At 44.0% G+C, this 27,977-nt stretch overlaps 1 protein-coding gene across 1 annotated transcript in view; it reads right to left on the bottom strand.

Annotated features, from left to right (window-relative positions):
* Window positions 1-22,747, bottom strand: part of PIGK (phosphatidylinositol glycan anchor biosynthesis class K) — an 84,640-nt gene extending 61,893 nt beyond the window's left edge. The window contains exons 1-7 of the mRNA XM_075832865.1: window positions 22,633-22,747; window positions 20,750-20,803; window positions 17,036-17,127; window positions 7,270-7,405; window positions 4,357-4,468; window positions 3,058-3,154; window positions 1,252-1,369 (exon numbers count right to left, since the gene is read on the bottom strand). Coding sequence (XP_075688980.1) covers window positions 1,252-1,369; window positions 3,058-3,154; window positions 4,357-4,468; window positions 7,270-7,405; window positions 17,036-17,127; window positions 20,750-20,803; window positions 22,633-22,713 — 690 coding nt within the window. The 5' untranslated portion in view covers window positions 22,714-22,747. The remainder of the gene's footprint in view (window positions 1-1,251; window positions 1,370-3,057; window positions 3,155-4,356; window positions 4,469-7,269; window positions 7,406-17,035; window positions 17,128-20,749; window positions 20,804-22,632) is intronic.
* Between the last annotated feature and the right edge of the window lie 5,230 nt (window positions 22,748-27,977).

Here is a 27,977-nt window from a genome sequence, read left to right on the forward strand (position 1 = left end):
TTTAGGAATCACAAAAAAATAATGGAAAAACAAAAACCACTACCAGGTTAAAGTGCAGATTATAAGCAAAAATATATCAATGACTGTCTCTGACCATCTCTTCCGGGAACCAGAACCCATGCACTTGTCCTCACCTGCTATTGAACGCACAGAGGTTCACCACCTCCTGGCGCTGCCGCACAGACAGGTGCCATATGTACAGAGAGATTTTCTCTTAGAAGTAATGCTCCCTCCTACCTCCGTACATACGGCATCCGATGGAGCGTGGCAATTTTTTTTTCATGAGGTTAATTAGGAATCCCACAGAAAAAAAAAATAAAAAAAAATCTTCGTATGAAATCTTATGCATACGGAAGTACAATAATGGCCCCATGCACTACACAAGGAAACCTATTACGACTCTGTACAAAACGCAGCTGTAATACCGCATGAGGCCATCAGTTATATTAACACCTCACCTAGTATCGCTTTATCCGGCGTGAATTTTGCAAAATAAAAAGGCAAAAATATTGCCCGTAACTGTACAATTATCATCGCAATCGCTTATTTAATCATAACGATAATTGGGCAGTGTGAACGAAGGTAAAGAATAGATGGATTTCCTTGCTAAAGGGTTTGTCTGGTGGCAGAAAATTGATGGCCTAACCGCCGGATAGGTCATCAACATAAGAATGGTTGGGGTCCAACTCTCGGCACCGCGGCGTTCCAGCGAGCGCGGCTTCCCCTTCACCGTGCCACACTGCGCCACACTGCACGTGCTCTGCCGTTACCAATGTGTACAGTATGGAGCATTGTAAGCGATAAGTGGAAACAGCGCTCGCTAGAGCACCGTGGCCCCTTCAAATAGGTGATAGGCGGGCGTGGCAAGAGTCGGACCCCAAACAATCAGATATGGATGGCCTTTCCTGCGGATAGGTCAACAATTTTCCGTCACCAGACAACCCATTTAAAGAACACTTCCCATTTAAATACAAAAATCGCCATGTAATTTGAATTCTATTTAGCCTTTGTTTTTTATCCGTTTTTGGAAACTCTGAGTAACAACCAGTACGGCCTCCATTATGGGCTCCAGAACAACTATCATACAGGTTTCCCAAACCCCTAAATGACTAATTTATGGAACAGGAAAGAATTACTGCTGCATAACTAGGCATATTTGCCATTCAGGAGTCTGGGAAAGCTGAGTGAGCACCAATATAGCATCCGCAAAGCCTCCATATATGAGCGCGCAGGAGAGAGGGATGTACTCACAGACAGAGAGTCTTCTCCAACTTGACTGCTTGCTAGAGCCATGATGTTCGGAGAATAAAACCTCTCATACATTGAGGCTCCTTGACACGTATCGATTATAAACAGCAATTCATTATACCTGAAAATAAACACAGGGATCAGGGATTATTTTCTAATAAACTTTGTATTTTTATTTCTCTCCGTTTTCATGATCTCTGCCTGCTGTCAGTGAATGGAATAATTTTTGTTTACCCCCCCGAGGCTGAAAATCAAAACACAAATAGTCCTGCTCACAGCTGCGGGTTTGCTACAATTGTCATAGTCTTCAAATATAATACAGAACAATGCTCAACATCCTGAATACAAAGTCTGATGCCTGTACCTTAATATAAAGCAAATGGAGCTAAAAAGGGGCAGAGACCACAAACCTTAAAAGGTGCCCATACACAGATGAAAGTTGGCCGTGCCCGCCGATCTAATGTGTACGGGAGTCTCCTGACTCTCCCCCGGCGGCAGATGTCGGGGGTAAGAAGAATCGGGTATGTTAGATTTCAACCCTCTCCGTCCTTAGTTCACATGGGAGATAAGCCAGTGCCAGTAACGTCTGGCCACGCTTATTCCTCCCCCCTTTAAAATAAATCTGCATTGCCCTGCGAACCCAGCGTGCATGTCAATGGTGGAGTCAGGATCAATAGCCGTCAGCCGACAGCAATCTGACGTGTATGGGCACCTTAGGACCAATATTTATTAGGGCATTGCTACCAATTTTATGAAAAATGTGACTTTAAATAAACGACGACAATATAATTCTACTCCGAACATGTTCGCAAAATCACTTATTGTTTCTATGACAACCTCAGCTTTCAATTATTCTCCCAAGGATGGTAAAGCAGATATTAAGGAGAAGGTACAGAAATAGCATCTGTCAATGATATGACCACATAGAACAATAGCGCTGAGCAGCGCGTCCGTGGAAATGTCGTTAATATATACGTCCGGCGTTGGATAGTTTAGATTTCTTACTTTTTATTATAAAAACTGGACGTTTGTGTGAAGATATTGAATTAAAACAATATTTAAAAAGACAACCTGCCAATATGACAGAGCTATTCAAGTAACGACATCGGTACGATACCCTAAGAGAGTCACACTGGTGGATACAATTAAAACCACCCCCCAAAGTGTCAAATTGGGGGGCCGAAAAGAAAGAACCTCCTGGCGGAGTCTCAGCAGGTGTCACGTGTCCGGATCACATGGTACGGTCCATGACCGCTGCTTCATTGGAGTCAGGGATTCGTTACCTATATGATATACAATCCACGGTTGTGTCTCTGGAAGTGTCACAGCGGTTCTAGCATTATATTCATAAACCAGGAGGCTCAGGATGAACACAACGTTAAAGCCCCCTAGCAGCTAGGAGAATAATATGCTATATATTATATATACACAGTGAGCGGGAGTGAGCGGGATCGGGCAGGTCCTGTAGTAGCTCTTTAGGCTTCTTTTTATTGCTTGGCGGCCTTAAAGAAATGACTTTTTTTTTTGTATTCCCTTTCAAGCATATTTTATTATTGAATTCCAGACACTAAGCCGACAACGGCATCTAAATATCTTACCCTACGTGCACTCCAGATCCATCCCGTCACATATCTTGTTGGGATTTGTGTGCAAAATTAAACTTGTAATAAAAGTTATTGGAAAAGAGATTATGTTTTAATAAAACGACACTTCAGCTGCTGCGTTCTGAGAGGAGGGGGGAGCGCGGGAGCGGCGGTCAGGTTATTTTCTACGTTTTCACTTATAATTTCTCTCACGTTTTTTCTTTACCTTCTTTTCTGCCACATTTGTTCAAAAGCATCTGCGAGCTCAACATTGGTAATTTCTTCAGAATCTTGGAATTTCAGGAAACCATTTCCTCCGTGTCCTAAGAAAGGCAAACAAATCCTGATGTAAGAGCGACACAAGAAGAATAGGATTGCACAATGTCAAACCACATTAAAGGGGTTATGGGATATGCCGAAAAGTACTGATCAGTTTCAGAAGGGGACTCCTGGGACCCCCACCCTACCACAAAACAAAGGGGCTGCAGTCCTAGACGACCCAGCATCCCCCATAGCATTCTCTCTGTACGGCACCGCATCTGACCAGGAGCTGTACAGAGAATGGCAGCGCTGCCCCATGCAAGTGAACAGGTGGGACTGAGCTGCTTTCTCTGCGTTGCGCTGGGTTGGGAATGGAGCTCTGCTAAGAGAAAATGCCAAAAGGGTTGTTCTGCTTTATAAGAGCTGCAGCCCCTTCATTTTGGGAATTAGTGGGTGTCCCAGTAAGGACCCTCCCTAATGTGTGAGCAAGGGTATACCTCAATAACTATTTATATTATAGTTTATAATATAGTCCGGCCAGTGATATTGTTCTGACCACGATTCCACGCTCGTTATATAAATGCTTTGACATAAACGGTGGCAATAAGTACAATCCTATCTTAATCCGCAAGACATTAAGAAGCTAAGTGCCACACTAGGCTCCCAAGAAGCTAAGTGCCACACTAGGCTCCCAAGAAGCTAAGTGCCACACTAGGCTCCCAAGAAGCTAAGTGCCACACTAGGCTCCCAAGAAGCTAAGTGCCACACTAGGCTCCCAAGAAGCTAAGTGCCACACTAGGCTCCCAAGAAGCTAAGTGCCACACTAGGCTCCCAAGAAGCTAAGTGGCACACTAGGCTCCCAAGAAGCTAAGTGGCACACTAGGCTCCCAAGAAGCTAAGTGTCACACTAGGCTCCCAAGAAGCTAAGTGTCACACTAGGCTCCCAAGAAGCTAAGTGTCACACTAGGCTCCCAAGAAGCTAAGTGGCACACTAGGCTCCCAAGAAGCTAAGTGGCACACTAGGCTCCCAAGAAGCTAAGTGGCACACTAGGCTCCCAAGAAGCTAAGTGGCACACTAGGCTCCCAAGAAGCTAAGTGTCACACTAGGCTCTCAATAAACTGGTTGAAGACACTTCTATGTGTTATAGCTCAATACGATATATTCAGAGGAGCTTTCCTATTGATCGTTTGCATCTGGCGTTTATAGCGCCATTATAATGTATATGCAATACCACAAAACCAGTGCAGCAGGTAACTATATTACCAGTCATGTAGATGAGAATATTACTGCGGTCGTCAGAGAGAAGGCGCTTCAGCCGAGGTGTGCTTGGCGGTAATCTGCCAGTTAAGACTCGGAGAAAATTTTCTACAGTCACCTAAAAACACAAAATAGGAACTTTTTAGGCCAGCAGCTCCGTTCTGGTCTCTTCATCATCTCCAACATTATTGTCATAGGTCTGACATATTTCACTCTAAAGTATAACGTACCAATCAGCGATGCAGATCCTCATGCCTAAAAATTTGATGCCTGCCCACAGGAAAATGCACGCGATGCTGAAAAGGTTTCATTATATGGAATATGTGGGCACCAACTACTTCTACTAAAAGTCCAAATAACTGGTCAAAGACCCGGAGCACCAGGCTGCGTTACACGGACACCATGAGAAGAGAAGTGGCCCGGAGAAGTGCCAGGTTACCACAAGCCTCCGGGCAACATGGAAATCCTCCTTGCATTGTTCATTTGCCAAAGAGCGCCGACTTCGGGGAGCCTGGCAGAAGATCGAGATGTTGAGTTACATGTGTTGAGTTTTCGCTACGGCCGGTCCCTAGACTAATGGATCTGGCCATCTAATGGACTTGTTTCTTCATAACGGCAGAATTTACTACAGGTCTGTGGACCCACGTGCCGAAAAGCAGCAACTGTGGGCACAATGCCAGTAGGGAGTCTGTAAAACTGGGAGATCCGAATAACTAGATTTTCCGCCACACCAATACAGGATCTCTAAGACTCATGGCAAAGCTCACGATTGGCGTCCACCATGTACAGGTTGTGCAGGCACAGAGTAAGACTGAGTGAGTCATGGGTGGTTGTGTCATCCCAAACTTTCTCTGAATCACTGCACATGCAATTACATTTAGATGAGAAAGGCATTAGATGAACGAGTCAGTGAATGGGTGGGGGTCCGCACCTTCTCTTTTGACATTTTGGGAATAAAGCGAACATGGTGGGAGGAAAAAGTTTTCCCATTACATTCTCATAGCTGACGTTTGAAGTGCTTTTTCTTCTCTGTGTGGGAGATGAGGATTAGCAAAACAAAGTTCATTAAATCCGATTTTCAGCACGCTGGTCGCACGTGGATAAGGTTTATAATAAGATTTGCTGCAATAGACAGAAGAAAGAAACCTTCCTGTACTAAGTGGAGATATGAACAAGATACTTTGCTGTTGATTTTCAGACAGAAAATCTGCAGCAGAATTCAGAAGCATCAAAGTAGATCAGATATGAAGAAGTCAACGCTTCCCGGTCCCCAGTGATCTCTGTACACCCGGCCTCCAGGGATGACACATTGTGCTGACATTGAGACGACACAGCATCACTGTAGGCTCCGTGTACAGAGACCAGGGAAAAGTTGTCATCGGGGAGCCAGGGGAGGCGAGTATATTGTTTTTGGTTTTTTTTCAGACACTCGTTTTCCAGAGAAATCCACACGGTTTGGTACAGATTTCACTGCGGCTTTATTCTGACATTTTCCACAGCAAATCCCCTAAGTGTGACCTTAGCTTTTTACTGATCGGGTGATATGCAAAACAAAAAAATGGACATTTTATTTAGCCTTTTTTTGCCCTCCAAGGTGCACTACCGATTATGGCAAAAAAAAAAATGGATTAAAAAGCTGCATCAAACTGCTCTGTGTGAATCTGCAATTCCCTAAGGCCCCATGCACACGACCGTAAAAACGCTGGTAATTACGGGCCCATAGACTTATAATAATAATAATAATCTTTATTTATATAGCGCCAACATATTACGCAGCACTTTACAATTTAGAGGGGACATGAAACAAACAATATCAGACATTACATAGTGACAAAGTTCATTTACAATTCAAACCTGGGGAGTGAGGACCCTGCTCGCAAGAGCTTACAATCTATGAGGACATAAGGGAGACACAAAGTGTAACAGTGTTTGTTCTGTACAATGGTCCGGCCATTTTTATACACATGCGGTGGTAACATAAAGCTGCATGAGCCGGTCACCAGCCAGTATCCGTGTATGACGGACATGAAGAGAAGGAGTGTGAGGGAATCTTATTCTGATGACTAATCTAAATGGAGGGCCATGGAAAGGAGTCAGATTAGGGAATGTTATAGGCCTGTCTAAATAGATGTGTTTTCAGGGCACGTTTAAAACTGTGGATATTGGGAATTAATCTGATTGTCTGGGGTAGCACATTCCAGAGGACGGGTGCAGCACGAGAGAAATCCTGGAGACGGGAGTGGGAGGTTCGGATTATGGAGGATTTTAATCTAAGGTCGTTGGCAGAACGTAGAGCCCGAGTAGGGTGGTAGACAGAGATGAGGGAGGAGATGTAAGGAGGTGCAGCGCTGTGGAGAGCTTTGTGGGTGAGAGTAATAAGTTTGAATTTTATTCGGAAGGGGATGGGCAACCAGACTTCTATTGGCCATTGGTACCTCCCCATTTGCATACGGGAAGGTGCCCGGGTCGTTGAAAAATATAGAACGTGTCCTATTTCAGGCCGTAATTACAGCACGGGCAGGCCCATAGAAGTCTATTGGGCACCCGTAATTACGGGAGCGTTGCTAGGCAACGTCAAGGGATTTAAATTTTTGAAAAAAGATGTCACAAGATCATGCGACATTTCCAGCCCCTTTTTTTATGGGTCCGTAAATACGGGTGGAATACGGATGACAAAGGACCCGTATTTACAGGATGGAAAAAATACGGTTGTGTGGATGGGGCCTAACATGCTCTCACATTAGATCCCAGGCAATGCTCCGGCTTGAACTGCTGCTCTCTGGGGCTGACGGAAACCGCTAAATGCTGAGCACCCCTCCCAGTACCCCCGTTCTAGTGATCAGTGGGTGTCCTATGGTTAGGTGTTAAATGTCCGTTGCAGAAGACCCCTGTAAGGTATAAATAGCGTTAGAGCTTTACCTCATAACCCCTGTAGTCAACTTCCACGTTATCTCCGTAGACATTCAGCTCCATGTTTTTGTGACTGAACACAGTTGCTGGTTTTGGGTTTCTGGAGTTACATGCCATGTCGTCAGCAAGCATTAGGATGATATGGCTGTAATAGAGAGAGAGCGAGAGGGAGAGTCATACGAAAGTGTCTGTACTGGCAACACATGAGCCATGGTGCAAAACAACCTGCATATCAGTGTAAGTAGACTTCCTGTAAGGCCCTGTTCACACTGAGTTTTTTTGCAGGCAGAGAATCCTGCCTGGAAAGATCAGCTCCGTTTTTATTTTTAAGTGGTTTTGCAACACCGGTGTTTTTTGTCGCACATTTTGACGTGTTTTTTTTACCTATTGCTTCAACAGGCAAAGGAAAAAAACACGAACGTTTTAGGACATAAAACGCTTCAAAACCGCATCGGCCATTCGTTTTTTCCGTCTCCCATTGATTTCAATGGGGTTTTTGAGGCGGAAAACACCAAGATAGGGCATGTCGCTTCTTTTTCCCGCAAGCTTTTTTTCTGCTCGTGGGGAAAAAAACGCCTCCATCTCCCATTGAAAACAATGGGAGGCAATTTCTGATGCTTTTTGCCAAGGTTTTCGCGGCAGAAAACGTGTCAAAAAACTCTGTGTGAACAGGGCCTAAGAAGAAAACACCAGAATACGTGCCACAGGGTATACAATTAACATACTAATTTTATTTGGTGAAAAATCTGCATTATACATGTTTTTCCCTTCACTGTAAAGCTGCTCCGTAGTTCTGCAGACTTTGTAAAGGAAGACGCTTCTCTACTGCCTTTCCAGGACCTTTCATACAGTGATGTCACCGTTCATGGACTCAAGGATGTGAGAATCAGAAGCAACTCATACCGCGCCACTACATCAATACAACATGCGCTTCTGAATTACAAGGCGGGAGAAGTCTATAACAGAGGTAGAAGCTTTGAATAGATCGTTACTAAAAATGGTTTTCATATTTGGCTGGAGGTATGATTTAATGCTTTGTGAAGTGAATGTCCACCCTTGAGGAGGGGTGGTCTTCTCAAAAAAGATGGCCAGTGTATATAGTAAAATGATGGAACTATGGATGGATGGAACAATGGATGGATGGAACAATGGATGGATGGAACTATGGATGGATGGAACTATGGATGGATGGAACTATGGATGGATGGAACTATGGATGGATGGAACTATGGATGGATGGAACTATGGATGGATGGAACTATGGATGGAACTATGGATGGATGGAACGATGGATGGATGGAACGATGGATGGATGGAACTATGGATGGATGGAACTATGGATGGATGGAACTATGGATGGATGGAACTATGGATGGATGGAACTATGGATGGATGGAACTATGGATGGATGGAACTATGGATGGATGGAACTATGGATGGAACTATGGATGGATGGAACGATGGATGGATGGAACGAACGATGGATGGAACGAACGATGGATGGAACGAACGATGGATGGATGGAACGAACAATGGATGGATGGAACGAACGATGGATGGATGGAACGAACGATGGATGGATGGATGGAACGAACGATGGATGGATGGAACGAACGATGGATGGATGGAACGAACGATGGATGGAACGAACGATGGATGGATGGAACGAACGATGGATGGATGGAACGATGGATGGATGGAACGATGGATGGAACGATGGATGGATGGAACGATGGATGGATGGAACGATGGATGGATGGAACGATGGATGGAACGATGGATGGATGGATGGAACGATGGATGGATGGATGGAACGATGGATGGATGGATGGAACGATGGATGGATGGATGGAACGATGGATGGATGGATGGAACGATGGATGGATGGATGGAACGATGGATGGATGGATGGAACGATGGATGGATGGATGGAACGATGGATGGATGGATGGAACGATGGATGGATGGATGGAACGATGGATGGATGGAACGATGGATGGATGGAACGATGGATGGATGGAACGATGGATGGAACGATGGATCGATGGATGGATGGAACGAACGATGGATGGACAGAGCACCAAATTCAGGCGCTTACTGCATAAACAATACCCCCCTATTGATGGCTGCAGACTAACTATAGAGATCCCAATAAGGCGACGCCCTGTCTTATATGGAGAAATGTGCAGCTAAATAAAACTACCTGTAAAAACCCCTGACAGAAATAATAGTAACCGCCGTGCTCAGCAATGCAATATATAACCTACAAGAATTAAGAGCACAATTTCCAAAATGACAACTTTATTGTATACAAAAATCACAGATCTTTTAAAATTGCTGGATTAAAAGGAAAGTCGCAATGGTCAGCAAGGACGCCAAGTCAGATGAGGTAAGAATACAGAACCCATACCTGTACATAAATAGTTAATGGAGCTCGGACTACTATAAGGGTACGAACACACCGGTCGGATGGGTTGCGTAAATGTACACAGCGTATCCGTCCTGGAAACCGCAGGGAATTCTGCCCGAAAAACTTTTCACGTCCGAGGTTGCCGACGCTCGTCTGAACGTAGCCTTACTGTACAGCCCCCCACTACTGCTTTAGGATTATTAGGTACATTATAAGTCATCAGTGATAATGCAAGGAGCTTGTATAGTAGATGGATAGAGGTAGGTACCCATAAAAGTAAATATAAGAAGCACTAACAAACTAATAGAGGGACGATTACAGAATAGAACGATTGGGCAGAACTTGTTCATTAGGGCCCATTTTTGTCCCTTCAATTATGCAGAAATAGGGGTCCCCTGCATTCCTAAGACATATACCGACATTAGACTTTTTAATAATTTCATTGATTAAAAACTTTTTAGCAATATTAGTAACTCAACAACATTCGTTCCCATCTTTCCCCTTCCCCTGATAGTTTATTCTATATTAATTGGTGGTGTACACCTGGTGTGATTGTTTTGTGATTTTAATCTCACTATCGGAGGGTATTTGATAACCCTTTCCATAAGATTTATTCGCAACAATGCGTCATGAAACGTCAAGAAGCCACAGTAGCCAACCAGAAGTGAAACCGCAATGGCACATAAATAGAACAAAGGAAAAATATGCTCTAATCTTTCCGTCTAACAAAGAACATAATGCGAGACGCAAATACTTCCCACCTTCATCCGCCCGGGAAAAAAAGCAAACTAATCTAATAGGTCAGCTAGAAAAGAGACTTTATTAATAGGGAATACATACAAAATTATATATTCGAGGATTGAAATTTGAAGTTTCTTATTCCGTCTACCCCTCTACAACGCTTTGTGTGAGGACAATCTCAGAGGAAGTTCTTCATATTCTACCAACTCTTTCAGGTGATCGTCATACAGAAGATTAGGCCGTCATTCAGTACCTGGGCAGGTCGACTAGAGAAAAGTGTGCGGCGGCGGCGTAGTCTCTGGGGATCTCACATTCATCTACACACACTGACAGTAAAGACTCGAACAGCTGAGATACTGTAATGCCCGGTGACTCATGAAGCGCATTGTGGAAGACGTCGCTTTATTTTTAGCGCGCATATTACGACCGCGATGCCGGTCCCTTACCCGGGTCTAATGACTTGAACTAGTAGCATCATAGGGATCGACAGCTGTAATTTGGATGTTAATTGTGGCCATCTGAATGAGATCTAAAGGAAAGTTTTTGCAAAGTTACTCAGTATTGTGTGAAGATTTAAAGGGGCATTCCATCTTAGAATTGTATGGCATGTCGCTAGGATATACCATAAGATTCTGATTGGTTGGGGTCTGGCCATTGTGAATGGGGGGTTTATTGCAGTGCCTTGCCTAATGGGTGGCCAAGAGTGTCGCTGTCTAGAAGAACATTGATTCTAAGGATCAGTAGACGGGTCTCTGAAGTAGAACCAAGTCGATTACAAGGGTTGCCCAGGATTATAAAAACAGGGCCGATTTCTAAGGATTTCAACATGCCCAATCCTTTGGTCACACAGGGGATAGGCGCTGCCAGACGTGACGAGATGATTGGCATGACGGCTCAGTGGTCAGCACTGCTATCTGTATGGAACTGCATGATGTAGCATCTGACCACACTCCCAAAAACATGAAGAGGTTACCTGGCATCCTAGGACATTGGCCTTAGAAAGAGTGGGCATGCTTAAGATAGGACACATAAATGTCAGATCCCCTCCAGACATTTATGGCATCCCCCGTGTGGCCGGAATCCCCCTTAAATCCCTACAAACCTTCGGAATGATAACAGATACAATCATGCCACTACTTTACATATACGTTCTATAGTTTCCCTTGAGTGATTTGGAGCCATTTTCGTTTTGATTGCTTTATTATAATTAGAGGCAGCGTGCACAAAATATGGAACGATCGTCTACAAGTTCCCTGCGCAGGAAACAATGCCAAGATGATGCGGACAAACTGCTTACATTTTTCATGCTGGTTAATATTGTACATAGTTCTGTTGCTGGGAGCGTTGCCATTCTAATTAGAATGCAATTAAAACATAATGGTCGGGGTTGCAAAACAGATCAGTGCCAATAGCCCATTTTTAAGGGACGACTAAACACAGAGGACGACGACGTCTTTATAAATGGAAGTTCTGTAAGTGAACGGATAATAATTAATAACTGCCATCTTTTCTGATCTATATATATATATATATATCTATATATATATATATATATATATATATATATATCTCTCTATTATATGCACACACCATGTAGTGCCCAAATAATACAGCAATAAAGAGAGAAAAAACAAAACCACATCATTGGTGTGAGGTGCCCAAATAATACTGCCAGACTGTTGCCTAAATAACACTTTCCAATCATTAAACTGGGAAATGTAGCGGCATCTTATCAAGTTACCCTCATAGGTTCTTGCGCCAAGTGTGGGATCTGGCATACAAGCTCCGGGTGCCCAGGCCATCCATGGCACCCCCTGCTCTATATAATATCTACTTATCAGAGTAAGACCAGACAGATCTCCGTGATTTCAACAGGAGCGAATGTGTATTGGGAAGGGGGCTGCCAAAACATAATCGATTTGATCAGCCATGTTGTATTTTCACAGCCGATCCTTTAGCGCGTCTGATGGCTTTCTTTAAGCAGACCCCCCCCCCCCACCAGCATGTTAAATGGTTATTCCCATCTTATAAAGTAATATCAAATCCCACGGATATGCCATCATTTTATGATCGGTGAGTGTCCTACAACTGGGACCCCCACTAATCCGGAGTCTGAAAGAGCCACAGAGCTGATTTAGTGCTCCGTCCCCTTCTACGTTTTCCCTGCAGAGCGGCGCTCCCAGCTAACCGGGCCATGTTGTAGTGCCCTGCACAGTGACTGGATTTTCTTTGCAGCAAAGCCCCTTAGACCCAAAGGGTCACAGCGCCAAAGTAGCGTTACGGCCTCTTTATTCCCTGGATCGGAGGGCAGAGGTCAGACCGCCACCATAAATAAAGTGATGCTATATTTAGAGGGAAGAGTGCGGGAACAAATGATGAACTCTGTTATGCCTAGTACATGGCTTGAGGGATGGGGCACAACACAAATTTAAAGAGTCCTTCCCCGCCCCTTCAGAATAATACTAGACCAGACAGGCAGAAACTGCACCAAGTTATTGCAACGGCACACGCGTCATGATAAATTCAGCGCATCTTGCTGCCGCTTTGCTGCCTCGTTTACGTCAATATTTTGTGTAAAAAAATTGAACAAATCATCCGGTGAAATTTACTCCTCTTCGCCAGGCCCCATATCTGGCAATTTTTGCCAACAGTGTCCAAAACACATAAATTTGGCACACGTCATGTAAGTCGCATTTTCAGCATCATTTGTGCTAGAATTCTGGTGCATTTTGCTTAGTAGATCTCCCCCAGGGTATCAGTATTTTCTGGACTGTTTTTTTGTAATATTAGGTACATACAGGGCATTGGATGTACTGATGCGTGCATGAAAACAAAAAATGCTTGGACCTAGGGCTGGGCAATGAATTAAAAAACAAAACAAAATGAAATTAAGCGCAGATAACCGAGATCATCTTGCACATTTCGGTTTTTTTCAGTTTTTTTTTTCCTGGTTTCCTCAGATGCAGATACAGTTGAATTCAATGGTAGAGCAGGGGACCATTAGCTCCCTGCTCTACTAACCATTTAACGCCAGCCACTCATGCTTGGTGCAGGCAGGTGATGACGTCACTGCTTCATGCCTGTCTGTGCCGAGCTGGGAACGGCTCGGCATGGACAAGCGCAAGGCAGTGACGTCATCGCCCCTGTCTGTGCCGAGCCACACGTTGGAACAGGGTTAGGCGAGTATGTATTTGATTATATTTATTAGGCACTATTGGGGCTGTGTGGGGGCAGCAGCGGGGCATTATACTGCGAGGGGGCAGCTGCGGGGCATTATACGGCATGGTGAAAGCAGTGGGGCACCTTATACTGAGAGGGTAGCTATTGGGGCATTATACTCTGTGTGGGCAGCTGTGGGGCATTACACTGTGGGGGGCAGCTATGGGAAATAATACTGTGTGGGTGCACTATACTGTGTGGGGAAAGCTATGAGGGGCATTATACTGTGTGGGGGCAGCTATGAGGGGCATTATACTGTGTGGGGGCAGCTATGGAGGCATTATACGGTGTGGGGGCAGCTATGGGACATTATACTGTTTGGGGAGTACTATAGGGGCATTACACTGTGTGGAGACAGCTATGGGGGCATTATACTGTGCGGGGCAGCTATGGAGGCATTATACATTGTGGGAGCAGCTATGGGGGCATTATACAGTGTGGGAGCAGCTATGGGGGCATTATACTGTGCGGGGGCAGCTATGGAGGCATTATACGGTGTGGGAGCAATTATGAGGCGGCATTATACGGTGTGGGGGCAGCTATGGGACATTATACTGTTTGGGGAGCACTATGGGGGCATTATACTGTGTGGGGGGTAGCTATGGGACCATTATACTGTGTGGGGGGCAGCTATGGGGGCATTATACTGTTTGGGGAGCACTATGGGGGCATTATACTGTGTGGGGGGCAGCTATGGGACCATTATACTGTTTGGGGAGCACTATGGGGGCATTATACTGTGTGGGGGGTAGCTATGGGACCATTATACTGTTTGGGGAGCACTATGGGGGCATTATACTGTGTGGGGGGTAGCTATGGGACCATTATACTGTGTGGGGGGCAGCTATGGGGGCATTATACTGTGTGGGGGGTAGATTATATACAGTAGAATAAAGCAGGCTTAGGGGATAAATATTAATTCAATGGCCTAGAATGCAAATAGGGGATGTGGCCTAAATAATCGTTCAGTAATCGCAATCGACGTAAGATGTCCAGTTAATCATAATTTTGGATTTAGATCATAATCGCCCAGCCCTACTTCCAGTTCCAGCTTGTACGGGTAGACGAGTGAGGGGGGTGGGGGGGGGCGCTGCTTCCTGATCATCTTTCCCTGATAAAAATAAACATCTGAAAAAACCTACAGCACGTAATATACAGCTAAAATATCTTCATGTCTTCCCAATTATCTACGCTTTCCCAAAGCCTCCTAAACGTGCCGATTACATCTCTATTCACAGGAGGAGCAGACCCATGAACGACACCTGGCTATGAATTGGATGTTCTCCGGTATTTATCCTTGGTTTGCTGCTAAAATATCCGAAGTAAAGCAGCAAGTCAGCAATGCAGTGATCTCCAGCCGCCCTGCCCTTACTAACGACTTCACATGGAAGGACGACATCTGGGGACGCAGCCGCCGATCACAGCTCCGAGCAGATGGGGGATTTCTGAGGCTTTTGATGTGAACAGACAAAAGATAGAAGTGAGAAATGAAAACACCGCACTGTATATATGTAAAACGTGTCCTCTGGAGGATGCTGCAAGATTAGGATTCACCTTTCAAATGAATTCCCGGGGGAAGGAGCGGATTCTTTTTATCTGTTGATATGCGGATGATAAAAGCCGGAAGGAACGTACTGTACTTTACTTTACCAAACTATTCTGCAGTAACACAAAGACTAAAAAGGAAGAGGATTTAAGCTATGCCCGAATGTATTTTCTCATCTCATACAATGATTTATCTGTTCACGGCTCATAATGTTCAACTGAACGCAGACACGAAAACCTCAAGGTGACATAATAGTAGGCGCCCGTTACTTACCCGCTGTCCATTACACTGAAATGCATTCATACCTATGCAGGGACACATCTTGGCATGTAATAGGGCTGTAGACTCCAACCTGTAGCTCTCCAGGTGTTGCAAAACTACAATTCCCAGCATGCCACAGGCGGTCAGGGCATGCTAGGAGTTGTACTTCCGCAACAGCTGGGGAGTCACGGATTGGCGACCACATAAAACACGTGTATGCACAGTAGGAATAGCACCGCAGCAACTTCTCATTCCATATGGAGCAATAAAGCAGGCCGGACACAGCATAGGGATTACTTGCCCATAAGCATGACTGCTGAGCTCGGCTGAACATACATGTCTTTTTAATAGGGGAGGGAGATAAGCTGCTGCTGGACACCTCTGGCGCCGCTTATCTCCCGGAGAAACAAAGGATCAGACGGGTTAAGCGTTTATGTCAATAGGTTGAGGGAAATATACAGCAGCTGGACATCTCTCAAGGTTCGGATGGGTTTATATCCATTGCTTGGCTGTCCACATAATAATGGGATGGACAGTGGATCACTTTGAAATCGTCCGGATCCACTGACAAATATCTTATGCGTACAGACGGTTTGAACCGGATCGGTCATGAAAACATGGTGCGGCATATAATGGTGAAAGTTCTGCCGAGCTATTATACCCAATAGCACAGAGAAAGTATAGTAAGACTCTGTTATTATGTCGCTGTATTCATCAGCCTAGTGTTCCCCGTCCCTTCACCAATGACTGCCGGTAAACACAGCGCCCGTCAATAATTGGTAGAGGGGGAGGGGCGGAGAGATTGCTCTTCTCATGACTCGCCATTATGGGTCCGCGGTATTCTTTCTTAGCAGCTATTATACAAACGGAATAAGGCGGCCGAATTCAGACAAGCGTATATCTCGTCCGTGTGACGGCCGTTCGAAAACGGCCGCATGCATTTCAATAGGGCCGTTCACACGGCCGTTGTTTTAACGGACCGTGTGAAGGGCCCGTGGAAAAATAGAACATGTCCTATTTTCATGGATCCCCCAATAGACAAGTCTATAAGGGCTCCGTGAAAATGGACTCGGACGTGTGAATCAGCCCTAATTCTGGCACCATTTGGTATAATAAAGCAACATCTTCTCACAATACCATTAAGAAAAAAATTCCTTAAGGATCCATAAAACCATGTGCACACTGGAGCCTTTTTTATGTTCTTCCCCTGCTGTAATGCAGTTTTTATAAGAAAAAAAAAGGCACAAAGGGGAAAGAGCAGAACAGTGAACGGATAAAAGGCTTTTTAGTTGACTTTTATGAGAAAACAATATTGTATCCATCTGCCCTCCGGTGACCTGGATTTATATCCCTCTGCCGTCACCTGAAGCATTTTACTTTTAAAAGCGGGCACAGAAGATGGCGCAGGGCAGAGTGTGAGGGAAGACAGTGCCAGGGGATGAACACACAAAACACGCGAGAGAACCCGAACATTGGGAATGAAGAGACAATTGTGTATTGGAATTAATAGTATATATTTGATATAAATGACCGCTCTCTTCAGGATTTTGAGCGATACATATATACCATTATAGGAAAGAAAACAAAACCTCTCTCACCTGTCAGGAATTCCAAGTCTTTTAACACTTCTGTATACGGAAAGAGTATTTGCCACGTGTCGGTAATTGAACCAAAACCGAGAGGTACAAACCTTAAAAAGAACATGAGTTAATAAGTCACCAAATACAACCTCAATATCAATTACCCAGAAGACTTTCCCAGAAACCCTAAGGCTACATTCACACAAGCGTAGCTAACCTCGGAAGTGAAAAACTGCAGTTTACCGGTGCAGGTCGCGTTGTCAAGTATCCCCCATAGACTAGAGTCTATGGGGGGGATGCGTGACATGCAGTAAAGTAGGACTTGTCCTATATTTTCACGGACCCTTCACAGGCTCCATTGAAACAACGATCGTGTGAACGGCCCCAATGAAGTACAGGAGTCCATGTGACGGCTGTTGTTTTAACGGCCGTCACACGGACTACATATACGATCGTCTGAATGAGCCCTAAGGCTGGGCTCTCACATAGCGCGGCTAAACAAACCACAGCAACGTGCAATTTTACCAAAAATCAGCAAACTTTTCAAATGGATTGTTCTTGGCTCTGAGGTTTTGCAGGTAAACCGCAGTTTTACTCGCCATTAACAATCAATTTGAAAACTGCAGCGATTTGCTGTAAAAGCAAAAAACGGGCCGTTTTCTGCCTCTTTGCGGTCGCTTCGTGTGATTCCTGCCTTATAACGCTTAGATATCAGGCAATTAATTAATCCTGGATGACACGGACTGTCCATTAGGAAAGCGGTGCGCACAGACCGTGTGTGGCGTGCGCTGCTGTAAAGTGCTCCGTATTGTACCCTAGGCAAAACGCTTCTGGGTGGGGAGGGGGGGGGGGGGATATCAACAGAATGATGGATTCCCAAGTGGCATATTTTCCTGCTGCGGAATCCGTTGTAACAAAAGTAGATTTTGCGGTGAAGTCACTGTGGACAAACCCGCCGCAGAAAAACGTGCCATGTGTGAATCCAGTGTAATCTGTAAAACGGCATCCAATGGAACATGCCGCAATTTATGATCTGCCATATTGCCAATTATTTTAATGATTTTAGAACGGTTTCTAAAAAGGTAATCAAAGCAAAAACCGCACCCTGTGCCATCACAAATCTGTGAGCCGCTTCGTTTCAGTTCGGCTTTTTCCGGAAAGTCGATGTAGCGGTTTACGGTCTCATAGACTTTCTATTGAGTCCGTACACCGCTACAATTATTTCTGGAAAAAGCCGAACAGAAACGAAGTGGCTCAGCGCTCACACACTTAGCACTTCTGCCGCTTCGTTTTAGCGATTGGTGGGGGTCTCAGCGCTCGGACCCCCACCAATCAAAACTTCTGACATGTCACAAGTTTGTTGAACGTTTAGTTACCCTTTAAGTCAATGATAAGCTTCTAATATAGCGCTAGATCTCCTAGGAGAGACGGGTGCTATATACTGTAGTCTATTTACAATGTACAATAGAAGGCAAAACCATTCAACCTGTAATCTTCAGCCCATACTCTGCCCGGTTTAAAGTCAATCTTTCGTCTTTATTGTAACATAAATGCCTTGATCTCAAGATATTAATAAAACTTACGGACTCCGGTCCCTGAAGAAATATACAAGAGATATCACTGCAACGTATCGCCAGAACGAGAGAGAAATATTGCTATGGTGGATATACTCCCAACAATCCCTGGCCAAAATGATGGAATCACCTCAATCACGGTGCAGTCACGCGTACATATTAGCTGTGGAAAATAACGTTATGTATTCCTATGGGCGGAAACAAAATCTGCTAGACAAATGGTTTCATTTCCGTGTGGGATTTTGCAGCTGCAGAAATAATTTATGCAGAGTTTTCTGTATGTGTTGCAGATTTTGGATACAGAATTTTAGCATAGCCTTCAATGCTACGTAAAACTTGCACTGAAATACGCAAAACAAATATTCGCCACAAAATCTGCAAAAGTAACTCACCTGGACATTGACGCGAAACACACCTCAAAGAATGAAGTTCAATTAACGGCATATTTTATTTTTTTTTAGAGATCAAGAACACTCAACTTTGAGGAGAAACATTAGGCGTTGGTGCTGGTTTTCATTTGCCGTTTCTATATATATATATATATACACACACACACACACCATATTTAAAGGGGTTATGCCACAATCAAGCTTTTTTTTCCCAAAAAGACCCTGAATTTCCTATATGATAGCTTAGCACGTGGCAAAATAAAGTTACTCGAGCGGTAAAAAAATGCTTGCAGGGAAAAAGAAGCGACATGCCCTATCTTCGTGTGTTTCCGTGTCTGACCTCCTATTGGCATCAATGGAAGGCAGAGATCACGCTTTTGGTGGCGGTTTTTGCCAGCGACGCTCAATGTCCACGGGCAAAAAACACGGCAAATGTTGGGGCAGCAGGTCAACATTTTTACACCTGCAAAAAACTGTGTGAACAGGGCCTTATAACCTCCATATTTTGTTTATACTTGCACCAAATGTTACACACAGCTGACTGGAACAGAAAATCTTATTTTTCTACACTCCATGTTGGATTTTCCTCTTGAAGGAGCTTTCCATTGTTTCAATGGACAACTCTCTTGTCGGGGGCCATGTTTGCTCTCAATTAGCCAAATCTGGCAGCTGCTTAAAGTCTGGCTGAATTCACACATTGCGTATTTGTTGCAGATTTTGATGCAGATTTTTGAGCCAAAGTCAGAAGTGGTTTCAAAGGGAATAGGAAATATAAAAGAAAAAAGTAAACTTCTCCTTCCTCCTGGATCCACTTTTAGCTTTGGCTCAAAACTCTGCATCAAAATCTGCAACAAATACGCAATGTGTGAATCCTGCCTCAGGTGGCTTTCACCCGGCCGGATTTCTATGCACACGGAGCAATGATGGTTCATCCCCATGGTTCACACGACGATGTTACGTCCGTAATGGACGGAACGTATTTCGGCCGCAAGTCTCGGACCGAACACACTGCAGGGGGCCGGGCTCCTAGCATCATAGTTATGTAAGACGCTAGGAGTCCCTGCCTCTCCGTGGAACTACTGTCCCGTACTGAAAACATGATTACAGTACGGGACAGTTGTCCCGCAGCGAGGCAGGGACTCCTAGCGTCGTACATAACTATGATGCTAGGAGCCCGGCTCCGTGCACTGAGTTCGGTCCGGGACTTGCGGCCAAAATACGTTCCGTCCATTACGGACGTAACATGCTCGTGTGAACCCAGCCTAAATGTTCCCACACAGCGGATTTGTTGAAGATTTTAATGCAGCAAATCCGTTACGTGCAGATTGTTCTGTGTATTTCACCCCTCCTTCTACATTACAAAGGGTGAAATCACAGCCGCAACAGAATGGGCATACTGTGATTTCCATGCGAAAAATATTCCATTACGTATGTCGGGATTCAGGAATAAAGGAAATCAATATCTGAATCTATTGCTAAAATTACAAAGTAGCAACTTTTTTTTTCTTTTGCAGTTATTAATCATATATCAATATGATTAACAGGGGTTGTCTCATCATGACAACCCCTTTCTATATTAAAGCCAGGCTGGTGATCAGCTGTTTAGGCCGGAGAAAGAGGCCGCTGGGGACCCCCCAATCCTATATGACATCCATACACGTTAATAGGGCATATGGAAAATGGTTGTCTTGCTGAGACTACCCCTTTAACTTAATGTGAAATTGAATGGTATCATCATACAAGAAAAACAAAAAAAGTGTAATACTTACTAAAACCGCCCAATTATTTGTGTGTCCGCTTCTAAAGAAATGTTCTGCTTTATTCTACAAATACAAGATGAACACAAGACAGTCACCAGCAAATTCAGGAAGATGCTACAGTTTTAAAGATCATTTCCATCATTAGTTAATAACAAATGAACTTCCTCCGCTGTTGTCCAAACAGGAGATGGACGTCATTTCAGCGGCGGTCACCAAGCTCCAGACTAGAAGATGTTCCACGTCATGCAGCGAGTACAATTATATTGCTCATCTGGCCATCTTTCAAGCGATATTTCATATATGACCCATCTAGAGGAGCATTAGAAGGGTTGGTCCACGAAGGACATTATTTACCTAGCCACAGAATTGGTGATAAATGGCTGAAAGCTGGGACCCCGCTGATAAGGAGAATGGGAGGAGTTTGAATGGAGCGGTGGTCACACACACGCCCTGCCGCTGCATTCAATATCTATACGCGGCTGATGGAAACAACCTCCCCGGCTATGATCTGACAGCCACAGGTCTGACTCCCTGGTAGCGAGATATCTGGGGTTTCAGGAATCAGACCCGCAGCAGTCACCTCATCGCTGAAGAAGTTTTGTCCAGTCAGACGTTTTACCTGCATCTTCTGCTGTAGTATTACTTAGCGGCCATTCGGATAAATAAGGTGGCCACTCCGTCAGTGCAGAGCTGCTCTTTATTAGCAGCTCTCAGCATTGGCTAATAGAATGGAGTCCCAAGCGGGGGGGGGGGGGGGGATTCTCCTCTTTGACATCCAAGTGACCAAGTAAGGAATATGGAAAGAAGGGATTTCCCACCCTACTTTTTGACCCGTGTGGTTCTTACCCCTGAAATTACCACCAATCACGAGAGAGGAGCAGTGATCGTTCCTGCGCTCTCTAAGCAAGCACATGCTTGGGAACCACAACACGGCCAGATTCAGGTACGGACCAGAGTGACGCTGTACATGGGACCCCCGTTAATCAGGAAGTAAAAGCGTATCCTAGCAACATCCCATCACTTACTGAGGTAGAAGAACCCCCATTATAGGACATTATTTCAGAGTGACCCCTTCATACAGCACTTCAGGTTAAAGGATGCACGGACGACCATCAGAGACCCCCAGAAAAAAGACAGAAACCTTCTCGGTCATTAGATTGGGACATGTCTTGTATCCCTGTACGGAGGCTGCTACGGGCAGGACGGGTGTTTACACCACATACAGCGGCCAGTGGGAGCGAAATTCCAACATGAATAGATTACATATCTTACAAATAAAAACAATCGACCCAGAAGACAACTTAAAGGGATTTTTCGAGATCAGAAAAAAAAAAAATCTGTCCAAGGGCAGGGAAATGCCACTACTCACCTGACGTTCCAGCGCAGCTTCTCCGGTGCTCCCCGCCACTCTGTGTTTACAGTGCTGCCGCGATGACGTGTCATATACCAATGAGGCCAGTGATTGGCTGCAGCAATTATGTGGGTATACGGCACGTCATCACTGCAGCACTGTAAACAAAGAGCGGCGGGGAGCTTCGGAGCGGCTGCGCTGGACTGTCAGGGATTTGTCAGGTGAGTATGGCCCCGTCATTGATTCATGGCATCTCCACCGCGATTTTTTCCAATCTTGGAAAAACCCCTTCAAATCAACAATAACATTGTCATCAAGACGGTTGCTATGAGCAACAGCACTATTTGTATCTGCCCTACAGTTGATAAATATCCCATATGTGTGATACTGCATGTGGTCGGGAGAGGAGGACTCCCTGCAGGTGATGATACCACAATGGATGACTAGGACCTGGCTCAGCATTCACTGCGTTTTTCCTAAAAGCAAAATTACTTAATGCCGCAAATTCACAGGTAAAAATACAATGAAGCGTTCCTCTCACCTCCGCATACTGAGCGCTCACTCCTAGCACACAGAGTGCCGCACACAGCAGTACCCGGCAACCGATGCTGAGCGCCGCCATCTTTCCCTGGAGACAGGTGGAACACTTCCGCGTCACATGACACGCTGAATACATCACATGATACAAGCGCTGGTTGTCAACCCAGGCAGCGTGGTGCATGCTGGGTAGGGAAGCTGTTCGCGCTGCATTTGGTTATGTGCCGGCGTCTTTTTGCGGCACAAGAAGTCTCATAATATCAAGTTCAGCAGCAGCTGTAAGGATATGCACAATGTCATGTATGGCGACCAGCGCAGACAGAAAAGGGGGTAGTTGTCCAGAGTAACCAATCAGATCAAGGCTTTCTTTTTGTAATGTGCCTTATATAAATAAGAGCTGTAAAATGATTGGTTGCTATTGGCAACTGCTCCAGTGGTTTTCTCCTCTAGTTTTGTTTTTTTATTATATTTGAGGCCTCACTAGTGATAATTGAGAAAACTCTAATATTTCTTTGACTTCTTTCTTTATGTAAAGCTTTATTCACACACTGGCAATATGGCTCCGTGTCAGAGGGGTATTACGATATGAGACATTTATGTCACAGGCTATAGGGGATTCCACCAAAAAACATACTTCAAGATATACAGATATGTCAAAAATGTCAGATAGATCTGGGACCCGCGCCTATATCTAGAACGGGGCCCCCTAATCCCTGTTCTAGCTTTTTGTGCTCACGCTGCCTCCCGGCCACTTCCTGATTACGTGGTCGGGAGTTACAGAAACAGCGTAACTCTGAGCTACGCTGTTTCGGTAACTCACATAGAACTGAATAGCAGTTATGGAAATAGCTAGCTCGAATGTTACGTTGCTTCCGTAACTGCCATTAACTACTATAGGAGTTACGTAAACAGCGTAGCTCAGCGAGTTACGCTGTTTTTGTAACTCCCGACCATGTAATCAGGGAGGCAGCGCGATCACAAAGAGCTAGGACAGGGTTTAGGGGGCCCCGTTCTAGATATGGGTGCGTGTCCCAGAGGTGGGACTTGCATCGGCCTGACATTTATGACATATCCTGTGGATGTCATAAATGTCCCTCATGGGAAAACCCCTTTAAATGGATAACATATTAGTCTATAGTGACAGATGTCATCGTACAAGTTGGGAGGTTTTCCCGCTGTATATGTCAAACGTTCATATACCAGGTTGCGGATCAGCAGAAACCAAGATCATATATCTGTTCACATCTGCGTCAATGTCCGTTAAGCGCTGGTGGTATCTGTTGTACTAGGGATTCGGCACTGTGTCCTGGTTTCCATACTATGGAACAGAGCCCGCTAATTTTAACTGGTCTGATCTTTTGTTTCCTCTAACATAGGGGATTCCAGAAGTTTTTGCCAGCCAAATATCCCTTCTCCTGCCATTGTAATTATATGCCCATTCAGCTGACCTAATTCAGGGGAGATAGCTGACGTATTTAACCCCTTCAAGACCAAGCTATTTTTGGCCTTCAGGACCAGACCCATTTTTTCAAATCTGACTTGTGTTACTTTATGTGGTAATAACTTGGGAATGCTTTTACCTATCAAAGCGATTCTGAGACTGTTTTTTCGTGACATATTGTACTTTATGTTAGCAAAAAAATTTGATCAATAAATGTAGTATTTGTTTGTGAAAGACACCAAACATTTTTCTAAATTTAAATGTATCTGCTTGTAAAACAGATAGTAATACCACACAAAATAGTTACTAATTAACATCCCCCATATGTCTACTTTATGTTTGCATCGTTTTTTGAACATTCTTTTATTTTTCTAGGACGTTACAAGACTTAGAACTTTAGCAGCAATTTCTCATATTTTTAAGAACATTTCAAAAGGCTAATTTTTTCAGGGACGAGTTCAGTTCTGAAGTGGTTTTGAGGGCCTTATATATTAGAAACCCCCATAAAACACCCCATTTTGAAAACTTCACCCCTCAAAGTATTCAAAACAGCATTCAGAAAGTGTTTCAACCCTTTAGGGTATGTGCACACACACTAATTACGTCCGTAATTTACGGACGTATTTCGGCCGCAAGTAGTGGACCGAACACAGTGCTGGGAGCCGGGTTCCAAGCATCATAGTTATGTACGATGCTAGGAGTCCCTGCCTCTCCGTGGAACTACTGTCCCGTACTGAAAACATGATTACAGTACGAGACAGTTGTCCTGCAGAGAGGCAGGGACTCCTAGCATCGTATATAACTATGATGCTAGGAGCCCGGCTCCCTGCAGTGTGTTCGGTCCGGTACTTGCGGCCGAAATACGTCCGTCAATTACGGACGTAATTAGTGTGTGTGCACATACCCTTAGGCGTTTCACAGGAATTGAAGGAACGTAGAGGTGAAATTTACAAATTTCATTTTTTTTTACAAAATTCATTTGTAATACATTTTTTTCTGTAACACAGAAGGTTTTACCTGAGAAATGCAACTCAATATTTATTGCCCAGATTCTGCAGTTTTTAGAAATGTCCCGCATGTGGCCCTAGTGCGCTAATGGACTGAAACACAGGCCTCAGAAGCAAAGGAGCACCTAGAGGATTTTGGGGCCTCCATTTTTTAGAATATATTTTAGGCACCATGTCAGGTTTGAAGAGGTTTTGTGGTGCCAAAACAGTGGAAACCCCCAAAAGTGACCCCATTTTTGAAACTACACCCGTCAGGGAATTTATCTAGGGGTATAGTTAGCATTTTGACCCCACAGATTTTCTGCTAAATTTATTCGAATTAGTCTGTGAAAATGAAAATCTACTTTTATTGTGGAAAAACTTAGAATTTTCGAATTTTTGCAAGGAATAAAGGAGAAAAAGCACCCCAAAACTTGTAAAGCTACTTCTCCCGATTACGGAAATACCCCACATGTGGTAATAAACTGCTGCTTGGACCCACGGCAGTGCTCAGAAGGGAAGGAGCGCCATTTGGATTTTGGAGCACTGATTTTACTGGAATATTTTTCGGTGCCGTGTCTTGTTTGCAATGCCCTGGAGGGACCTAAACAGGGGAAACCCCCCAAAAATGACTCAATTTTTGAAACTATGCCCCTCAAGGAATTTTTCTAGTGGTATAGTTGGCATTTTGACCCCACAGGTTTTTTGCTGAATTTATTAGAATTAGTCTGTGAAGATGAAAATAGACTTTTTTTCTGAAAAAACATAGAATTTTCTAATTTTTATAAGGAATAAAGGAGAAAAAGCACCTCAACATTTGTAAAGCAATTTCTCCTGATTACGGCAATACCCCATATGTGGTAAAAACTGCTGTTTGGACCCACGGCAGGGCTCAGAGGGGACGGAGCACCATTTGGATTTTGCAGCTCAGATTTTGCTGAATTAGTTTCCGGGGGCCATGTCGCATTTGCAGAGCCCCTGAAGTACCAGTACAGTAGAAATTCCCCAGGTGTGATCCCATTTTGGAGACTATACCTATCAAAGAATTAAATTAGAGGTGTAGTGAGCATTTTGAGCCCTCAGGTGTTTTATAGATTTTATTAGAATTGGGCTGTGAAAATGCAAAAAAAATTTTTTCCAATAACCTATAGATTTAGCACATAATTTTTCATTTACACAAGCAATACAGGAGAAAAGACACCCCAAAATGTGTGACAAAATTTCTCCTGAATAGGGAAGTACCCCATATGTGGTTGTAAACTGCTATTTGGACATACAGCAAGAGTCTAAAGGGAAAAAGCGCAATTTCGTTTTTGGAGTGGAGATTTTACAAAATTTCTTTTTTACTCCATGTTGCATTGCGCTGAGGTACCAGTACAGTGAAAACCCCCGAAAAGTGACCCCATTTGGGAAACTACACCCCTCAAGGAATTCATCTAGAAGTGTAGTGAGCATTTTAACCCCAAAGGTTTTGTAGAAATTAGTGCACAGTGGATGTTGCAGATTTAAAATTGCCATTTTCCACATATATGCTATTTCAGTGCCCAATGTGTTGTGCCCAGCTTGTACCACCGTAGACACACACCCCATAAATTATTGTTAAGGGGTTCTCCAGAGTACAGTAATACCCCATATGTGGTCATTAACTGCTGTTTGGGCACACTGCCAGGCCCAGAAGGAGCTCCATTTGGCTTTTGGAGCGCAGATTTTGCTTGGTAGTAGTTTTGTTTAGTGTTTTACTGGTGTTTCAGCTTATAATATGGGGGCATATGTAAACTGGGTGGAGTGTATCAGTGTATATGTAAGCTGGGCGGAGTACATCAGGGTATATGTAATATGTGAGGAGTACATCAGGGTACATGTAATATGTGAGGAGTACATCAGGGTATATGTAATATGTGAGGAGTACATCAGGGTATATGTAAGCTGGGCGGAGTACATCAGGGTATATGTAAGCTGTGCGGAGTGCAATAGGTCATAATAGGATGATGTAATAATGGGGAGAATGAATAATAAAATGATCCCTGGATAGTGACGTACGCTTTGAACCAATCCTTTATGCACAGGCCGGATTATTGGGTGTAGGAGTCGCACTTCTAAAGGGTGTCCGTGGTATTGTACAAAATATCCGCACTCCAGCATTGCCTAATCTTTGACTTCTTCACTAGCCCCATATGTAGCACAGACCCCAAAATTTCATAGTTTCCGCTGCATTTACAGGGTCTACAAATGGGGGCTGCAAATGCTGACGTGGGGTTTTAGGTGAAGAACTGCTGCACATATAAATTAGTCTGGGTCGTCGTTTTGCATTATTGCGTTCCAAGAGTCATAACTTTTTATTTTTCCATGGACGAGCTATGTGAGTGCTTGATTTTCATGGGACGAGCTGTCGTTTTTATTAGTATCATTTTGGGGTAAATGTGATAATGTGATCAGTTTTTATTCAATTTTTTGGAGACCAAAAAACTGAAATTCTCTCGCTGTTTTTTTTTAATCAATTTTTAACGGCGTTCTCTGTGCAGTATAAACAACATGTTTACTGTATTCTGCGGTTTGATACGATTATGGCAATACCAAATTTATATAGTTTTTATATGTTTTACTACTTTTACACAATAAAAACACTTTTTATAAATAAAATGTTTTAGTGTCACCATGTCCTGAGAGTCATAACTTTTTTATTTTTATGTCGACGGAGCTTTGTGAGGGCTTGTTTTTTGCGTGACACACTGTCGTTTTTATTGGTACCAAGTTTGGGTACATGCGACTTTTTGATCACTTTTTATTCCATTTTATTGGAAACAACGTGACCAAAAAAGGAAATTCTGCCATTGTTTTTTTATGGTATTTTTTTTACGGTGTTCACCATGCGGGATAAATAATATGATATTTTTATAGGTCACGCCGATACGAACGCGGCGA

This window comes from Rhinoderma darwinii, chromosome 7 (assembly GCF_050947455.1).
Source record: "Rhinoderma darwinii isolate aRhiDar2 chromosome 7, aRhiDar2.hap1, whole genome shotgun sequence".
Taxonomy (NCBI): domain Eukaryota; kingdom Metazoa; phylum Chordata; class Amphibia; order Anura; family Rhinodermatidae; genus Rhinoderma; species Rhinoderma darwinii.